Source organism: Brachionichthys hirsutus, chromosome 1, assembly GCF_040956055.1.
Source record: "Brachionichthys hirsutus isolate HB-005 chromosome 1, CSIRO-AGI_Bhir_v1, whole genome shotgun sequence".
NCBI classification, from domain to species: domain Eukaryota; kingdom Metazoa; phylum Chordata; class Actinopteri; order Lophiiformes; family Brachionichthyidae; genus Brachionichthys; species Brachionichthys hirsutus.
Window position 1 is genome coordinate 17,159,436 of NC_090897.1, and position 18,756 is coordinate 17,178,191.

The 18,756-nt window shown below is 43.5% G+C and overlaps 1 protein-coding gene across 1 annotated transcript in view; it reads right to left on the reverse strand.

Moving 5' to 3' along the window:
• Nucleotides 1-319: 319 nt before the first annotated feature.
• The window catches only part of LOC137895678 (mucin-2-like), a gene marked incomplete at its 3' end in the record, with an annotated part of 33,363 nt that continues 14,926 nt past the window's right edge, over nucleotides 320-18,756 (reverse strand). Inside the window, exons 22-31 of the mRNA XM_068741212.1 lie at nucleotides 18,274-18,387; nucleotides 17,586-17,762; nucleotides 17,069-17,305; nucleotides 15,323-15,479; nucleotides 14,900-15,028; nucleotides 7,305-7,446; nucleotides 4,323-4,366; nucleotides 4,221-4,276; nucleotides 1,928-1,984; nucleotides 320-1,036 (exon numbers count right to left, since the gene is read on the reverse strand). Of these exons, the coding sequence (XP_068597313.1) occupies nucleotides 320-1,036; nucleotides 1,928-1,984; nucleotides 4,221-4,276; nucleotides 4,323-4,366; nucleotides 7,305-7,446; nucleotides 14,900-15,028; nucleotides 15,323-15,479; nucleotides 17,069-17,305; nucleotides 17,586-17,762; nucleotides 18,274-18,387 (1,830 nt within the window). The remainder of the gene's footprint in view (nucleotides 1,037-1,927; nucleotides 1,985-4,220; nucleotides 4,277-4,322; nucleotides 4,367-7,304; nucleotides 7,447-14,899; nucleotides 15,029-15,322; nucleotides 15,480-17,068; nucleotides 17,306-17,585; nucleotides 17,763-18,273; nucleotides 18,388-18,756) is intronic.

An 18,756-nucleotide genomic window follows, 5' to 3' on the forward strand; every position in this document is an offset into this window, starting at 1 on the left:
TAGTAGATGTAGTACTCACAGTTGGTGTTGATGTCACAATTGTTGTTTCTTGGCTTGTTGTTGGTACAGTTGACGCTGTACGTGTAGTTTCCACAACAGTTGTGGTGGAGGTCGTAACAGCGGTAGAGCTGATTGTAGGTGGTGCTGTTGTTTCTGTTGTAACTGTTGTTGTCTCTGATGTCATTTCAACAGGTGTAGAGGTTGTCGCCTTCGTTGATGTTATCTCAGATGTAGTAGATGTAGTACTCACAGTTGGTGTTGATGTCACAATTGTTGTTTCTTGGCTTGTTGTTGGTACAGTTGACGCTGTACGTGTAGTTTCCACAACAGTTGTGGTGGAGGTCGTAACAGCGGTAGAGCTGATTGTAGGTGGTGCTGTTGTTTCTGTTGTAACTGTTGTTGTCTCTGATGTCGTTTCAACAGGTGTAGAGGTTGTCGCCTTCGTTGATGTTATCTCAGATGTAGTAGATGTAGTACTCACAGTTGGTGTTGATGTCACAATTGTTGTTTCTTGGCTTGTTGTTGGTACAGTTGACGCTGTACGTGTAGTTTCCACAACAGTTGTGGTGGAGGTCGTAACAGCGGTAGAGCTGATTGTAGGTGGTGCTGTTGTTTCTGTTGTAACTGTTGTTGTCTCTGATGTCGTTTCAACAGGTGTAGAGGTTGTCGCCTTTGTTGATGTTATCTCAGATGTAGTAGATGTAGTACTCACAGTTGGTGTTGATGTCACAATTGTTGTTTCTTGGCTTGTTGTTGGTACAGTTGACGCTGTACGTGTAGTTTCCACAACAGTTGTGGTGGAGGTCGTAACAGCGGTAGAGCTGATTGTAGGTGGTGCTGTTGTTTCTGTTGTAACTGTTGTTGTCTCTGATGTCGTTTCAACAGGTGTAGAGGTTGTCACCTTCGTTGATGTTATCTCAGATGTAGTAGATGTAGTACTCACAGTTGGTGTTGATGTCACAATTGTTGTTTCTTGGCTTGTTGTTGGTACAGTTGACGCTGTACGTGTAGTTTCCACAACAGTTGTGGTGGAGGTCGTAACAGCGGTAGAGCTGATTGTAGGTGGTGCTGTTGTTTCTGTTGTAACTGTTGTTGTCTCTGATGTCGTTTCAACAGGTGTAGAGGTTGTCGCCTTCGTTGATGTTATCTCAGATGCAGTAGATGTAGTACTCACAGTTGGTGTTGATGTCACAATTGTTGTTTCTTGGCTTGTTGGTACAGTTGACGCTGTACGTGTAGTTTCCACAACAGTTGTGGTGGAGGTCGTAACAGCGGTAGAGCTGATTATAGGTGGTGCTGTTGTTTCTGTTGTAACTGTTGTTGTCTCTGATGTCGTTTCAACAGGTGTAGAGGTTGTCGCCTTCGTTGATGTTATCTCAGATGTAGTAGATGTAGTACTCACAGTTGGTGTTGATGTCACAATTGTTGTTTCTTGGCTTGTTGGTACAGTTGACGCTGTACGTGTAGTTTCCACAACAGTTGTGGTGGAGGTCGTAACAGCGGTAGAGCTGATTGTAGGTGGTGCTGTTGTTTCTGTTGTAACTGTTGTTGTCTCTGATGTCGTTTCAACAGGTGTAGAGGTTGTCGCCTTCGTTGATGTTATCTCAGATGTAGTAGATGTAGTACTCACAGTTGGTGTTGATGTCACAATTGTTGTTTCTTGGCTTGTTGGTACAGTTGACGCTGTACGTGTAGTTTCCACAACAGTTGTGGTGGAGGTCGTAACAGCGGTAGAGCTGATTGTAGGTGGTGCTGTTGTTTCTGTTGTAACTGTTGTTGTCTCTGATGTCGTTTCAACAGGTGTAGAGGTTGTCGCCTTCGTTGATGTTATCTCAGATGTAGTAGATGTAGTACTCACAGTTGGTGTTGATGTCACAATTGTTGTTTCTTGGCTTGTTGTTGGTACAGTTGACGCTGTACGTGTAGTTTCCACAACAGTTGTGGTGGAGGTCGTAACAGTGGTAGAGCTGATTGTAGGTGGTGCTGTTGTTTCTGTTGTAACTGTTGTCTCTGATGTCGTTTCAACAGGTGTAGAGGTTGTCGCCTTCGTTGATGTTATCTCAGATGTAGTAGATGTAGTACTCACAGTTGGTGTTGATGTCACAATTGTTGTTTCTTGGCTTGTTGTTGGTACAGTTGACGCTGTACGTGTAGTTTCCACAACAGTTGTGGTGGAGGTCGTAACAGCAGTAGAGCTGATTGTAGGTGGTGCTGTTGTTTCTGTTGTAACTGTTGTTGTCTCTGATGTTGTTTCAACAGGTGTAGAGGTTGTCGCCTTCGTTGATGTTATCTCAGATGTACTAGATGTAGTACTCACAGTTGGTGTTGATGTCACAATTGTTGTTTCTTGGCTTGTTGGTACAGTTGACGCTGTACGTGTAGTTTCCACAACAGTTGTGGTGGAGGTCGTAACAGCGGTAGAGCTGATTGTGGGTGGTGCTGTTGTTTCTATTGTAACTGTTGTTGTCTCTGATGTTGTTTCAACAGGTGTAGAGGTTGTCGCCTTCGTTGATGTTATCTCAGATGTAGTAGATGTAGTACTCACAGTTGGTGTTGATGTCACAATTGTTGTTTCTTGGCTTGTTGTTGGTACAGTTGACGCTGTACGTGTAGTTTCCACAACAGTTGTGGTGGAGGTCGTAACAGCGGTAGAGCTGATTGTAGGTGGTGCTGTTGTTTCTGTTGTAACTGTTGTTGTCTCTGATGTCGTTTCAACAGGTGTAGAGGTTGTCGCCTTCGTTGATGTTATCTCAGATGTAGTAGATGTAGTACTCACAGTTGGTGTTGATGTCACAATTGTTGTTTCTTGGCTTGTTGTTGGTACAGTTGACACTGTACGTGTAGTTTCCACAACAGTTGTGGTGGAGGTCGTAACAGCGGTAGAGCTGATTGTAGGTGGTGCTGTTGTTTCTGTTGTTTCTGTTGTCTCTGATGTCGTTTCAACAGGTGTAGAGGTTGTCGCCTTCGTTGATGTTATCTCAGATGTACTAGATGTAGTACTCACAGTTGGTGTTGATGTCACAATTGTTGTTTCTTGGCTTGTTGGTACAGTTGACGCTGTACGTGTAGTTTCCACAACAGTTGTGGTGGAGGTCGTAACAGCGGTAGAGCTGATTGTGGGTGGTGCTGTTGTTTCTATTGTAACTGTTGTTGTCTCTGATGTTGTTTCAACAGGTGTAGAGGTTGTCGCCTTCGTTGATGTTATCTCAGATGTAGTAGATGTAGTACTCACAGTTGGTGTTGATGTCACAATTGTTGTTTCTTGGCTTGTTGTTGGTACAGTTGACGCTGTACGTGTAGTTTCCACAACAGTTGTGGTGGAGGTCGTAACAGCGGTAGAGCTGATTGTAGGTGGTGCTGTTGTTTCTGTTGTAACTGTTGTTGTCTCTGATGTCGTTTCAACAGGTGTAGAGGTTGTCGCCTTCGTTGATGTTATCTCAGATGTAGTAGATGTAGTACTCACAGTTGGTGTTGATGTCACAATTGTTGTTTCTTGGCTTGTTGTTGGTACAGTTGACACTGTACGTGTAGTTTCCACAACAGTTGTGGTGGAGGTCGTAACAGCGGTAGAGCTGATTGTAGGTGGTGCTGTTGTTTCTGTTGTTTCTGTTGTCTCTGATGTCGTTTCAACAGGTGTAGAGGTTGTCGCCTTCGTTGATGTTATCTCAGATGTAGTAGATGTAGTACTCACAGTTGGTGTTGATGTCACAATTGTTGTTTCTTGGCTTGTTGGTACAGTTGACACTGTAAATGTAGTTTCCACAACAGTTGTGGTGGAGGTCGTAACAGCGGTAGAGCTGATTGTAGGTGGTGCTGTTGTTTCTGTTGTTTCTGTTGTTGTCTCTGATATTGTTTCAACAGATGTAAATGCAAGCAATTAAAATTTGTGCTCGGATAAAAAAAAAGAAATCTGTTACATTTTCATGCAATTGTACTATTTGTCAATAATAACTTTAAAAAAATACAGGTTCAGTTGTTATGCTTTGTGTATTTCCATACCTGTAGTTGTTCTTGTCGGCAAAGTGGTTGTGCACGCAGTGGGTTGTCTGTACAGTATTCCGTAGCTTCCACAAACAACTGTAACGCATCCTCCTGTTTCTTCCACTTCGTAATAGATGACGTCTCCATATGAATATGTTTGTCCCTCATAGACACACTCGCATTCTGTAGAATGAAAGCATCATGAAAGCATCATCTCTCCATCAGTGCATAGCACTTACACACAGTTCTTTTGTGTCCTGTTTGTATTTCTGCATGTCTGTTTTTGCGTATGAGTCTGTACGAACATCAACAGCAATAGTTCTGGCTGTATGCAAACTTACCATCCAAATTGTAATTGCATTGTATTCCTGAGGCTGCACAGGAGCTTTGAAAGAGATGGAAATTGTTATTAAATCTTAAATATAATTTATGATTTGAGAGCCACAAAAGTGTCAGTTGTAGGTTGCAGTTAGCAAAACTAATAACAAATGATAAATATATCATCTTTATTATAGAACAAAATAAGTATGTACATATATACATATACATATATATAAACAGTAATATCCCATGTTGTGTTTCCATTATTTATGTGAGTTTTGCTGTATCTGTGAGTATTCCTTATAAGTGGTGGGTCCAAACTTAGCAAGTGTCAAGAATGGCAGTGACAAGGAAAAACTCATGATGACGATGGAGGTTAAGCATGCAATTATCGATCAACATGACTGTGGTCCTGCTGGCTTCATCAGGCCGTGCCCTCCAGCTCTCACTGGATCGGTTTGCAGCCGCATGTGAAGCGGCCGGGATGAGAATCAGCACCTCTGAATCCGAGGCCATGGTTCTCAGACGGAAAAGGGTGGAGTGCACCCTCCAGGTCGGGGAGGAGATCCTGCCCCAAGTGGAGGAGTTCAAGTACCTCGGGGTCTTGTTCACGAGTGAGGGAAGGATGGAGCGAGAGATCGACAGACGGATCGGTGCAGCGTCTGCAGTGATGCGGACTCTGCACAGATCCGTCATGCTGAAGAGAGAGCTGAGCCGAAAGGCGAAGCTCTCGATTTACCGGTCGATCTTCGTTCCTACCCTCACCTATGGTCACGAGCTTTGGGTAGTGACCCAAAGAACGAGATCGCGGGTACAAGCGGCTGAAATGAGCTTCCTCCGTAGGGGGGCTGGGCTCTCCCTTAGAGATAGGGTGAGAAGCTCAGTCATCCGGGAGGAGCTTGGAGTAGAGCCGCTGCTCCTCCGCGTTGAGAGGAGCCAGATGAGGTGCATCTATTCAGGATGCCTCCTGAATGCCTCCCTGGTGAGGTGTTCAGGGCACGTCCCACCGGGAGAAGACCACGGGGAAGACCCAGGATACGCTGGAGAGACTATGTCTCTCGGCTGGCCTGGGAACGCCTCGGGATCCCCCCGGAAGAGCTAGAGGAAGTGGCCGGGGAGAGGGAAGGCTGGGTTTCCCTGCTTAGGCTGCTGCCCCCGCGACCCGACCCCGGATAAGCGTAAGAAGATGGATGGATGGATGGATGGATGACCGTGGTGTCCGCGTAACTGATTTGGCAGGCTATCTATCTATCTATCTATCTATCTATCTATCTATCTATCTATCTATCTGTGTGTCTGTCTGTCTGTTGAATAAATCAATAATAATGCATCTGCATCTTGCTGATAGATTTATTGTGTCATATGCATGCTATGCTCAGCCCCACATTAGATGCCAGACATTGTTACAGCTTTTTATATCTTGTATGCCATCCATTGCTATTCTTTGACTCATTACATTTTGACACTTACTGAAAGTTGAAAAGCATAGAATGTGTATGTCTACCGCTCCAGGTGTCATGTCCAGGAAAATGTGCGATGTCATGTTTAGTTTTTGTCTTGTGTCTGTGTTTTTCCCACTTAATGACCTTCACTTCCTGCTTTTGTGTGATTGTCAATCCCGCCCCTATTAACCAATCGGGGCGATTGTATTCCCCTACCTCAAATTGTTTGTGTCTCCCTTTGTCCTGTGCCAGTTTGTGTTGTTTGAAACAGAGAACCGGTGCCAATCCGTGCCATGCAAGTGAGATTTGATACTTCATTTATTCTTCTTTGATACTTTGCCATCCTTGATTTGTTACTTCATTCTTTATCATGGTCATTTGTATGAAACGTTATTGAATCGGACATTGGAGTTGTGCATTTGGGTTCAAGTCCTAGTTCAGGTTGTGAGAAACGGATTAACCCAAGGAAGGCCGCGGGTCCAGATGGCATCCCGGGATGTGTCCTGAAGGCGTGTGCTTACCAACCGGCGGTAAGCACACGCCAGTCTCTTTCCCTCAGCTCTGTCCCCACTTGCTTTAAAACCAGCACAATCATCCCCGTTCCCAAGCAGCAGAATGTGACCAGCCTAACAGACTGGCGCCCCATAGCCCTCACTCCCATAGATAGCAAATGCTTTGAGGGCCTGTTTGAAGGACTCTGAAGGACCCTGGACCCTCTGCAGTTTGCCTATCGGACTAACAGGAGCACAAAGGATGCCATCGCCCATGTCTCTCACACCTGGAGGGTAGACGTACCTACGTGTGGATGCTATGTGTGGACTACAGCGTCACATTCAACAACATAGTACCCTCCAGGCTCGTCTGCAAGCTGTGAGACCTGGGCCTGAACACATCACTGTGCGACTGGATACTGGACTTCCTGACCGACCGAGATTGTGGTGGACTACAGGAAGATCAAGGACGAGATCCAACCAGTTCTCATAAATGGCTCAGTGGTGGAGAGGGTGGACACCTCCAAATACCTGGGAGTGAACATTGAGAAGGACCTGACCATGTCACGGCAGTCATAGAAAAGGCCCTCAGGCATCTGAAGAAATTCGGCCTGACCCACCACCATCAAGGACTTCTACAGAGGCACAATAGAGAGCCTCCTGACAAACGGCTTCACATCTGTGTACTGCAGCTGCATGGCAAGGCGCTGAAGAGGGTCGTTCGCACGGCAGAGAAGATCACAGGGTGTGAACCGCCCAGTATGGAGGACCTCTACACAGGCAATCAGACTGTTGAATGACACTGAAAAGTGACTTTGTAAAAGTACAGCACCATAGAGTTTTGGTTTCTTTTGAGTGATAACTGCCCTGTGCTTGTTTATTAAGTGTTTTTAGTTTACTTACTAAGTATTTTCAGGTCCTTCTTATATGTTTTTATGATCATGTTTTATTGCATTGGACCTTCCGAGCATAAGTTTTTAACATGTATGTACCTAAACAGTGAATCTGATTGTGAATCTATTGTGTTCTGAACCTTAAATTCAGTATAAATGCTCTGAATGAGACATACCAGTTGAAGCAGTTGGGCGCTGGCATTCTTTCACCAAAGGTATAGTGGTTGTTTGCGTCGTCATAGCAACCACATTGTCTAACACACTTCATGGTGTCCTCATCAAAGTAGGGCTCTGTCGGGGGACATTCTGGATAGCAACCTGCCAAGCATAACATTTTGATTAATTGCAGCAAAAACTATATGACAAAAATGTTAGACTTTGCATTTGAGGCTTTTATCTCAAACACTGATCATGGAAAGCAGCCATGCTCATCCAGAATTTACAGCTAATGTGCACAATCAGGACCGAGAACGAGTAGCGCAAGCTTTCTCCCTGTTTTCACTTCCGGCATATCGCTACGAGGAAAGCAGCCGATGCGCGACGGCGCGTCATGGAATTCCCCCGGCGCAGACGTCACGGTGACGGTGGGGGCTTCTCTCCCCAGCCTGGTAACGCAGGCGAGGTCACATCGAGCAGAGGCCTCGGAAACGTGGATTATTACTCCGGAGTTTTTCGTCATGACGCAATGCCTGAAAACAACAAATGCACTCCCCCCACCCAAATTTGGCCATTCCCTATTCCCTTGTCTACAAACGCTACTGCCACCCCAGCACCCTCGTCCTCCCCACCCGCCCCTCCCTACCCCGTTCTCCGGTCCCATTAATTGGAGTACCGGACAATACAATAACCCCTCAACGATACCCCCTCCAGTAAAGGACTTAACAGGAGTACCTGTGGACAACAACCCCTCAACGATACCCCCTCCTCCCCCCAGCGTCCCCCCCAGAGACAGTGAATAACAAAGGCTTCTACTCCACGGAAGATATGAATAACATTTTCTCGGGGAGAGGTCTTCACATTATTCATCTCAACGTGAACAGCTTAACATGCAAGTCCAAGATGTCCGAGTTAACATCGATGTTTGGCAACGGTAAGGTGGGAATTCTCTCTTTTTCTGAAACCAAACTGGATGATTCTTGTAAAGACACTGAGATTGAGATTAAGGGTGCTTTCACACTGCGCCAAGAGGACTCGGTTCGATTGGGAGCAAATTCCTGCATTTATAATTCGCTGAAAGGTCTGCGTTCACACTGATTTCTTCACGAAACGACCTTTCAGAGCAGCGTTGCGTGGCTGAAAGGGCGCTCGTCGATTGGACAAAATAGGAGGGGAAGTCCCGCCCTCTCCCATGTTTTTTCTTTTGACTGCGCCTTTATGGCTGCTGCTCATTCAAGGAGGGAAGCTCATTTAGTTCTGGCCTCCATCATAAATGTTACACAACGCTAGTCGTTTTTAACAAACACAAAGTCGCTGTGGATCCGTAAAGTCTCCGGATCAGTTCAGAACAACGGAATGAGAAACTATCGCTGTTGATCAGCTGATTCTCCGCTCCGCGCTGGACTGTTAAAGCACCGTGGAGCTGCTGAACAAAAGATTAAAGTATTATAACGCATATTTAGTTCATGAAATCTACACACAGCGGTACACATTTCACTACTTGTAGTTTTTCTGGTAACTGAGCTTCCCCTGCAGAGCAGCTTGGAGTACTCGCTGTACTTCCTCTACCGGAGATGTACCGCGTAGCATCACTACGGACAGCTGATCCTGCCTTTGCTCCGCCCAAAGGAACCGAGACCCTCCTTTTCAGGCGGAGTTTTTTGATCCTCTCCAGAGTCCGGATACGCGTTCCCACTGGCCCAAACGGAGCGGATTATCGGAGTAAAGGAACTCTGGTCAGTTTAAAAGGGAGCAAACAGCGGCAGTGTGAAAGCACCCTAAGGGATACACTGTTATCAGGAAGGACAGGGACCGTCACGGGGGTGGGCTGTGCATCTGCATATTCATATATTCATCATCATCACCGAATCACATTAGGACCCTGAAGGACCCTAAGATATTAGAATTTGATGATATATGATGTAATCACTACCCTTAAGCTCTAAGTAATTATACAGTTAGGTTACATAATTACAAAAATAACAAGTTTCTCTCTCTCTAAATTTTACATACGTACATTGAGCCTAACCAAGTACTTTTGGTACGTACACCGAGCCAGCCTCTAACCAATGGCAACACACATCTTTATAAATATAAATGCTAGTGAAAGCATGTTGGGTAGCATGGTGGCGCAGTGGTTAGCAAGAAGGTCACAGGTTCAAATCCAACATGAGACTTTTCTCTGCGAGGTTCGCATGTTCTCCACGTGTGTTAGAGTTATTTTGCTTATTTTCATATTGTTTAATGTAACTGTTAGGTAAAGAACAGTCCCATCTGGTGGGCAGCGATGTTTGCGCCCTAAAGGTATTGTGATGTCACTGGGTCAAGAGGTGGAGCTACGAAGGTGATAAATAAACAGTTCCGGAAAGCGGAACGGAGTTGGTTTTGAGGAGCGCGCCGGACCACCCGGTCTTGGCTGCGCCAGAGAAAAAGCATCCGTGCTTCTGCCTGATTCATTTCGATGCGTTTAGAATTTAATATCACAATGTTAGAGACTTTATCCCTAACATTTATTGGTCCTTCGAGCCGCGAATCCAATATCACGTGAATCCACGGTCCGGAACGTGCGGCAGGAACGCGGACGCACGCGGTTTTTGCGCAGGCATGGCGTTGGTGAGTCGACAACGCAGCGGGTCCTCGGAGAAGGCCCCGTTCACGTTTCGGTCCGACGGGAGATCCGTGTGACGGAAGAACAGCGGGAAATACGCATCGATGGACGAAGGTAAGTAGGATTTAAGATGTTTATGTGTGTGAATGAGTGAGAATGGAGGTCGCGCGCGGCGAGCGTTTTTGTCTGTTGCGAAGCACGTATGTCGATGCGTGCGCGGGCTCCGTTTTAAACGTTGCCTGGGATCCGGTTATTATCACAACAACGGTAATAAGGCCGAGAATTTAAAGGGATTCTTTAATTGCGTTTGCTCCAAGTGCGAGCTGTTTTCCGGTTATTATCACAACAACGGTAATAAGGCCGAGAATTTAAAGGGATTCTTTAATTGGGTTTGCTGCAAGAGCAGGCTGTAGGCTATTAAGACGAATAATAGACCTTGCCACCCGTGAAGTAGGGTGCTAAAATGTAATTTGGCCATGAGTGTAACGACAAGTAACGTGAGTGTATGTATGGATGTATGGATGCTTAAATGGTGCTTTTAAGCAGAGGAGCACATGGGGAACTGTAACATAAAATAGCATGCTATAAAAAACTAAAATAAAAATCGTAAGCAACAGGATAACTTGGATTGCAGAATGTCTCAGCGGGTTCTGCAGGCCTCGACTGGACATTCGTGCAAGAGGGGGATAACTTCCCAGTTGAAGATAAACATCTAGGAAGGTAGATTGTTTGTGAGTAGATTATTTCTAGCAGAGAAGAAGGAAAAAGTGATGTTTTGGTAATGAAAGTACAAGAGGATGTTTAATGATGGAGGAGATTTAAGAAGGATTGAGAAGGTCGCTTGGATGGAGTGGAGAAGAACGTCAGGAGGAGGAAGCAGGAACTGGTGAGTATACGGAAAGTATTGAGAATGTGTGGAGGAACAGCTAAGTTGAGGAAAAGAAACCAGAATGTGGTAAGTGTTGGAAATGTAACGTAAGAAATATGATGTGTAAAGATTGTTCTGAGCGTTTCAGAAGAGACAAAGGAGCAGCATGGAGAAAGAGACCACATGGCACCTCCAAGATGGAGGCCAGGACAACTACAAAATGGAGGTTTAAGCAGGAAAAGTCTTTGTGAATTCCAAATTAGCATGACAGAACCAAGTCTCTACAGCCATTTATATGCGGATGATTCTGGAGACAACCTTTTGTTTGAAAGTTTTGGAAGACAAAGAAGGTTGAAGGAGATGTAAGAAGATGAAGCTGAGGAGAAGAAAAAAGAGGAGACAAAGGAATGCTGGATGGTGAAGACAGACAAGAGACAAAGACATGCCACATGGCATCGGATGACGCTGCATGGAGACCACAGGCAGGCCACAACGCCAGGATGGTGACCAAGACAAGATCAAAGTGTTTGCACAGAATTAAAAATAAATAAAAATAAAATATCTAATGCCTTTTAACAAAACCCCAGATCAGCATAGTGGAGGTAAAATCACAAAATGGTGGGTTCAAGGAGGACGACTGACTGAATGCCTGTCTTTTTATGGCTGAGTGGAGATGAGACGGGCCCTCTCAAGTCCACTCAGTCTTGAGACACGTTTGAGGCTACTCGTCCCCCACCATTTGCTTAGCTAAACACAGGAATGGGGATGTACCAGATCATTCCCCCAACTTTTATGACTCTGTGGAATGCGAGCCACAGGGAGCCATCAAGAACAGACAGTTTAATTAGATTAAAAACTAAAGTAATCTCAGGATCTAAATAAAATCTAAAATAATAGATGATTCAACGGTGGACAGGTAATTGCACAAACACACGCACACATCTAAAGGGACTTTTGACTGTACGGTACAAGACAGATAAGGAGGTTAGAGACTGACTTCAGACTGAAGGAAGATGAGACGACTAGAGACAGACTTGAATCAATTCAGATGTGAATTGAAAACTTGACATTTGTGAATATAACATGTAAATTTAATGCTTTTTCTACCATAGCAGGAGAGATCCCGGACTGGACTGGAAGCAGATAAACTCTGCCAACATATGGGTTCTCAATAGTGAAACGTGAAATGAAGGAAGGAAGAGGTTCAAAGATTTTATCGTGTGTCAATAAAGAAATGTGTTTTGTTCTGAGTTGCGAATGCAGATAGCAGCTCCAGGAACACCAGGAGAGACTGCTAAGCTGTGATGCAGAAACGACAGCCAACGGAAGCGCTGTACGGTCGAAGGAACATCTCAAGTAACAGCAGAGGAGATGCCTGACGGACTGGAGGCGATGAACCTTCCAGCCAACGCATGGCACCCTCAATAGGAGCATCTCAGACAAGCATAGGGTGAGAGGCACATGAAAACACTTTTGAACTTATTTCATCCCAAATTGAGTGATGTATATAATATGTTGTGAATGTGACGTAAGAGTAGGATTTATTTTGAGACATTGTATTAAACAAGTTAGACTAATGCTGATAGAATAGACTAGATTTACTAATGGAAGCAAGTTTGAACCATGGAATACTTTCATAGTTCAAACAGGAGGGATTGCACAGCAGTAATTAAATCAATAATTACTCTGGAAGAATAAAAATAATACTAAAAAAAAATTGTTTGCTGTATATATGTGTAGAATCACTAAATGCTGTTCCAGTAGCCATAATAAGTAGTTATAACGGTAATGATTTTGTGAATCAGGTGGTAAGATGTGAAACAACACGCAGATCAGATGTCACTGTATATCAGAGCGCTAGGCTAGTGTAGAGAAGGCTAAAATGAGGTTTGGCCAATGCACGGAAGAAACCAAAAGCATGGATGCAGTACATCGATTTGGTGAAGAGGAAGCGTTGAGTGAATAGATGAAGCACACTCTTTCTGAACGATGTCCAGAGAGCAAATGATCTGCCGAAGTTTTTCTTTGTCCCGACAGGAGGGCGAATCTACAGAGCATGTTCGGTGTCGGCGTCTTCATGGAAACCATCAGGAAGCAGCAGACGGTCCAGACCGAGGAACGGAGGACCACTCAGGGTCATGCTGACGACACCAACGAGACGTGAACATCCAGAGTTCCTCCTGAATCCATCCGTTGCACTGCAGGAGGAAACGTCTCTTGCCAAACTGATCCAGAGATGCAGACAGGAAGTCTGATCAGAGAGAGGCGGTGAGAGATTGAATCACACTCATTTTAAGATCCGTGAGGAAGAGACCCTCACAGTGTAACGCAGGACAAGAACACTGACAGTGAAGCTGAATCACTTTCAAGAAGATTTGCTGATGGACAAGGAACGAGAACAACCAGACTGACTTAACACCGAGAACAGCTTGCATTTTCCAAAGTGTAATCTGTTTGAATGTTTGTTTAGAGATGTGTGACTAGAAGAACGTCATAAAGTAATCTATGCAGATTAGGAGAGTTTCATAGGAGTAGTTAACCAACACCTGGTATCGTTATACTATATTAATTGCAACTGTCAGTAATTTATGATTAAGTGGAGAAGCGTACGATGCAATTAGAATCCTAAAATAGATCAAATAACACTAATGAGCAGGATGTAGATTTAAATTCATAAACTAAATTTAACTAAACAATTGCTAATAGAAAGATAGGTTAACAATTATACTAAAATAGAAGTAATAAGTCTACAACAACGTAAAAGTGTATAAGCATATGACGTTTGATAACATTAGAGTAAGTAAAAGTAGCTAAATTATAGTGACAAGTTGAGTTAATAAGACAGTAAAAGATTGTTATGATTATCCATCCATAATATAGACATTGTAATAATTTAATTTAGAGTTCAGAATGTTCCAGATGTGTTAAAAACTTTGGAGCAATAAAGATAAAATAATCATGTCACTGTTTTCAAATTTCAGTGTAGAGAAGATAATGCTGAAATATTAAAGTAATTCAAACTAGGAGAAATATCCGTAATGCTCTAACGTAGGATTTGTGAATAAAGGGTTTGACAGTAACATTTAGATTGTGGAAATGAATGTTGATTGTTTTTGTACAGATTTGATTTTATGTTTTTTCATGTTTGTTTTCCTTGTTGACGATGAATGAGATGTTTGACATTGTATTAGGAGGATTGTTAAAATGCCTGGATTGGGGGTCGTTAAGATAATCGCAGGTGCAGCTGGATTGTGGAAGGAATTTTCCCGTTTGAAAGATGTATGCTATATGAAGATGGAATCTGCAAACTACGGGTTTTTCGCCTTCCTCCCTGATTCAGGTCAGATCTTGAATGTAAGAACTCAGATCTTGAATGTAATAACTCAGGTATTGATCTTGATTGTATTGATTTTGTTCTGTGATTGTTTTCTGATAGTTTAGTTCAAGCATGTTTAGTTAACACTGAATGTTTTGTAGAGACCAGAAGAATGTTACAGTTTTACAATGAAAATACAGGAGGGACTGTTAGAGTTATTTTGCTTATTTTCATATTGTTTAATGTAACTGTTAGGTAAAGAACAGTCCCATCTGGTGGGCAGCGATGTTTGCGCCCTAAAGGTATTGTGATGTCACTGGGTCAAGAGGTGGAGCTACGAAGGTGATAAATAAACAGTTCCGGAAAGCGGAACGGAGTTGGTTTTGAGGAGCGCGCCGGACCACCCGGTCTTGGCTGCGCCAGAGAAAAAGCATCCGTGCTTCTGCCTGATTCATTTCGATGCGTTTAGAATTTAATATCACAATGTTAGAGACTTTATCCCTAACAACGTGTCTGTGTGGGTTCTCTCTGGGCTTTCCGGCTTCATTGCACCACCAAAAACATGCAACTTGGGTGAATTGGTTATGCTACATTGTTCGTGTGTGTGAATGATTGTCTGTCTGTGTGTCCCTGCGACGAACTGGCATGTCTAGGCTGTACCACGCCTCTCGCTCGTGTTTAAGTGTTTAAGAAAACAAATGAATAAAAGTGGGTTTAATAATTTTTTCTTTTTGCATGATGAATGAACAGAGGAAATCCTGATCTTAAAACATATATTTCACAGGTAAATAAAATATCATGGCAAGCAATCTTTGTCATTTACCTTCCAGGCCAGTGATGAGGCTGGAACAATTTCCTCCTGGGTTCCGACATGTCTTCATACAGGGAGCTCCGCAGGGCTTGTAATGCCATTCGCAGCCTCCAGGGGGGTTATAGTAGTCACAGAAAAGTGCTGTATCGGAGAACAGAAAAATACTTGTTTGGAAAGAGAAAGAGGCAAAGATAATTCTGTAATTTTTGTTCAGCATTAAATGTTGCCTGTAAATTTCACGGGTAAAGAATGCAGCCTCAGAGGTAGCAGGGTTGCAGCAGGAATGCATCCGGCGTAAAACTTTGCCAGAATTAAGCATGCAATCTGCCAGAAGGCTGATTTGCTGTGGTGACGTCTGACAGGACAAGCCAGAAGAGGAAGAAAGACTGCCAGTAAATCTGGTTGTGACTGGATTGTAATGTCGGCCATACTTACGGCAAAGCTTTGGAGTTCTCCATTTAATGCAGGAATCAGCTTCATTACAAGCTCTGGCATATGCAGCCAAAGCGGTGCAGAGACACTCGCAATCTCCTCCAGTGTCACAAGCACAAGAGTCTCTCACACAAGCGTGATAATAGGGATCAGGATCAACCTTGAGCACACAATATTGTGTTGATCAGAATTGGCTTTGCAGGAATATTGTAAATCATTCTAATGATACTATTCCAATGGTGGACCATTCTGATTGAGCACCATCTTAATAGAAAGATACCGAATTGAGCACTTAGTACTACTATAGACCAAAACAATCTCTATAATTTCCATTATTATTATTATTATTATGGTCTGAGCACTGAAAGCGCAAGGAACCCATTGTTTTTGGTAAGATTATTATTTGTATTATTCCTCAGCGTGTTTTTGAGGCGCTTCTGTGTTACGTAGTTTCTTAAGACTCATCAGAAGTGGTGACTCCTCGAAATATCTGTAGCGATTGGGTTTGGGCGTTGCCATCGGGCTCCATAGCGCCACCAAATGGTGGTAGGCTCTCCGAAAAGTTACTTGAATCTTCACAAAATTCGAGCATGTCATTTCTGTCATTGGCATGAGCGTACTAAATATTTGTTCGATTTTTTCCCCCCGCAAACAGGATGTCAGCCATCTTGGACTGCGTGTGAAAATCTGACGTTTTTAACACATTCACACTAGTACTAACTGTGATTTGATTGTGTAATTGGAATTGGAAGTTGCATGCTGGCTCTTTAGCGCCACCTAAGCCTAACCTTAACCTGGCCCCGGATAAACAGTGGAAGATGGATGGATTATTCATTCATTCATGTTCCAACCGCTTTGTCCGTTATCGGGTCGCGGGCCAAGCTGGAGCCAATCCCAGCAGTCAATGGGCAAGAGGCGGGGGACACCCTGGACAAGCAGGACAACACAGAGACAGACAATCAGCCACACACACACACTCACACCTACGGGCAATTTAGCATCACCTCAGCTGCGTGTTTTTGGTGGTGGGAGGAAGCCAGAGAACCCGGAGAGAACCCACGCAGCTCACAGCAAGTCAGATTCGAACCCGTGACCTCCATGCTGTGAGGCAACAGCGCTTACCACTGCGCCACCAGGCCGGATGGATTATTATTATTGTTGTTGTTGTTGTTATGTGGATAACAGGATAACTATCATTCATTCATCTTCTTGAAAACGATCAGCAATTGTCATCTTCAGCTGCCTATACGAATCCGGGTCGAGGGTTTATGTTAGAGCCTATCGCGGCTGACATCGAGGACACAGGGAGAACATGCCAACTCCGCGCAGAAAGGTGTCCGATGCATGCTTCTGCATTTTCCATGACAAAATTCCAGATTTGGCAAAAGTTACATAAATTAGAGCACTTATATAAACATTTATGTATTTATTTATATAAAAAAAAACATTGTCAGAAGGTTTCATTCAGACCGTATTTTCCAAAAATGAGAGTGTTCTGACGATTACTTCATGGCTTTAAAGGGTTAGTTTAGCTAACGAAAACACAAAGTAGTACTTGGGGTTTGACAATAAGCCTTTTGAGATCCAGAACTTCTAATAACTCATTTTACCACATAGAAGCATGAGACTCCGAGTGAGAGGCATTTTGGGGGGAACCATTTGATGGTTAAAGACATGAAAACCACATGGCAGTAAAATAAATGCTAGTGTGTATCTATGTGTGTTGCTCTATCACCGTAGCTACTGTACCTGTAAACGACAGCTTGCAAAGTCTGAATTGTAAATGTTGAGACATTGTTTAGTTGCCCAGGCCTTCCTGTAGTGATTGGATTCGCACGGGTCGAGGAGTGTTGTGTCGTTACAGAAGGTTGAAGTCTTCCAACTGTTGCCAAATTGACGAACATCCGTCACTATCTCACCAGAGCGAGTCGTGAATTCATTTTTACTGTTGCCATCAAAGATTCCACAAAGACCACAGAGTTGACCCTTGAACAAAACAAAAAGTATGTTAAGCTGTTAGCTGGACAACATTTACTCTATACACAAGGGCCGCACGACACAAGGGCGCACGACACAAAGGGCCGCGCGACACAAAGGGCCGCACACCATAGCAAAAAGAAAAGAAAAAAGTTTTGCTTACAAGTTGATAATCAATTGAATTATATGAATGAAAACTGGGATGACCGTGAGGAAATCAGACTGAATTTTACTCAAAGTTAGAGTTGGGGGCAACTTTCATGCAGGATGAGCAGATTGAATTGTTTACCTGGAACTGGTGGCTGACTTTGATGGACAGACTGGTCTTCTTGTCCCACATGACCACGAGTCCCTTCGTGATTGTAACTACCAGGTAAATACCTAACGTCTGTATCTGGGCAGGGACCACCTGGCTGTCGCCTTTGATCACATGGAACATCCCGTCTTTAAATATAAATTCACTGCCCTGTGAGCATCAGAAACATGCACTTATTAGCCTACGATGAAATAATGGAGAAATCTGCACTCACCTCACAGCAAACTGAAATCTAAACATTATCCCATATCCCTCTTTCTATCCCGGTTTTGGCTATCAAACATTTGAAGACAGACTTTCTGATTTCATTTCATCCATGCAATTGATTATTTTCATCAATTCATATATGAATACAATTGTGTGTATTTTTTAAATCCAAGGACTGATCGGATAATATTAAATGAATGGTCTCTTATTCATTAAAAAAGAGGCCAAGGCCATCTTCCAGTTATCCTCTTGTTACACAGTGAGTCTTTGTAAAGTCATCTGCTGTTAATCAATGCATGGTGTCGATGTAGGTATGTTGTATGTTATTTTTTTTAAAGAAAGATTATATGCTATGCTATGCATTTATGCTAAAGTATCTTAAGAGGACATTTTGCTGGACAGAAGAGAGTACTTGTATTTGATTTCATGTGGTGTCGTGTTGTGTTGTATTTACGTTGAGGTAGATCGTGATGCTTTTGGAACAGGTGGCGCCTGTGGTTCCACATGGGACATTCTCAGTGTTGATTTTTAACCCGGTAGCATTGCTCTGATTAGCTGTGCAGTCATCCTAAGGAAAGTAAGTAACTGTTATAATTGAGTTATAATCCTCAATACAGTAATGTTTTCTGTCATAACTATTCCTGGACTAGATTGTGCATCTAAGTACAAGTACAAGGGCTCCATAGGAATTGATGCAATATTTAATCCAGAGAAATGGCACCTCATTAAAATCTGCCTCTTTATTTCACTGTCTCTTAGGCCAGAGGTGGGCAAACGTTTTGACTCGCGGGGAACAGATGGATGGAGTGTTTGTGTGAACTAATATAAATGGCATGTAAAAGACATTACATGAAAGGATCTGGCCTTTTACAGGTAGCGTTACAGGGAAAAGGGAAAATTAATGAGGTTTAATTATAATAAAAAGTTCAGCGGGCCG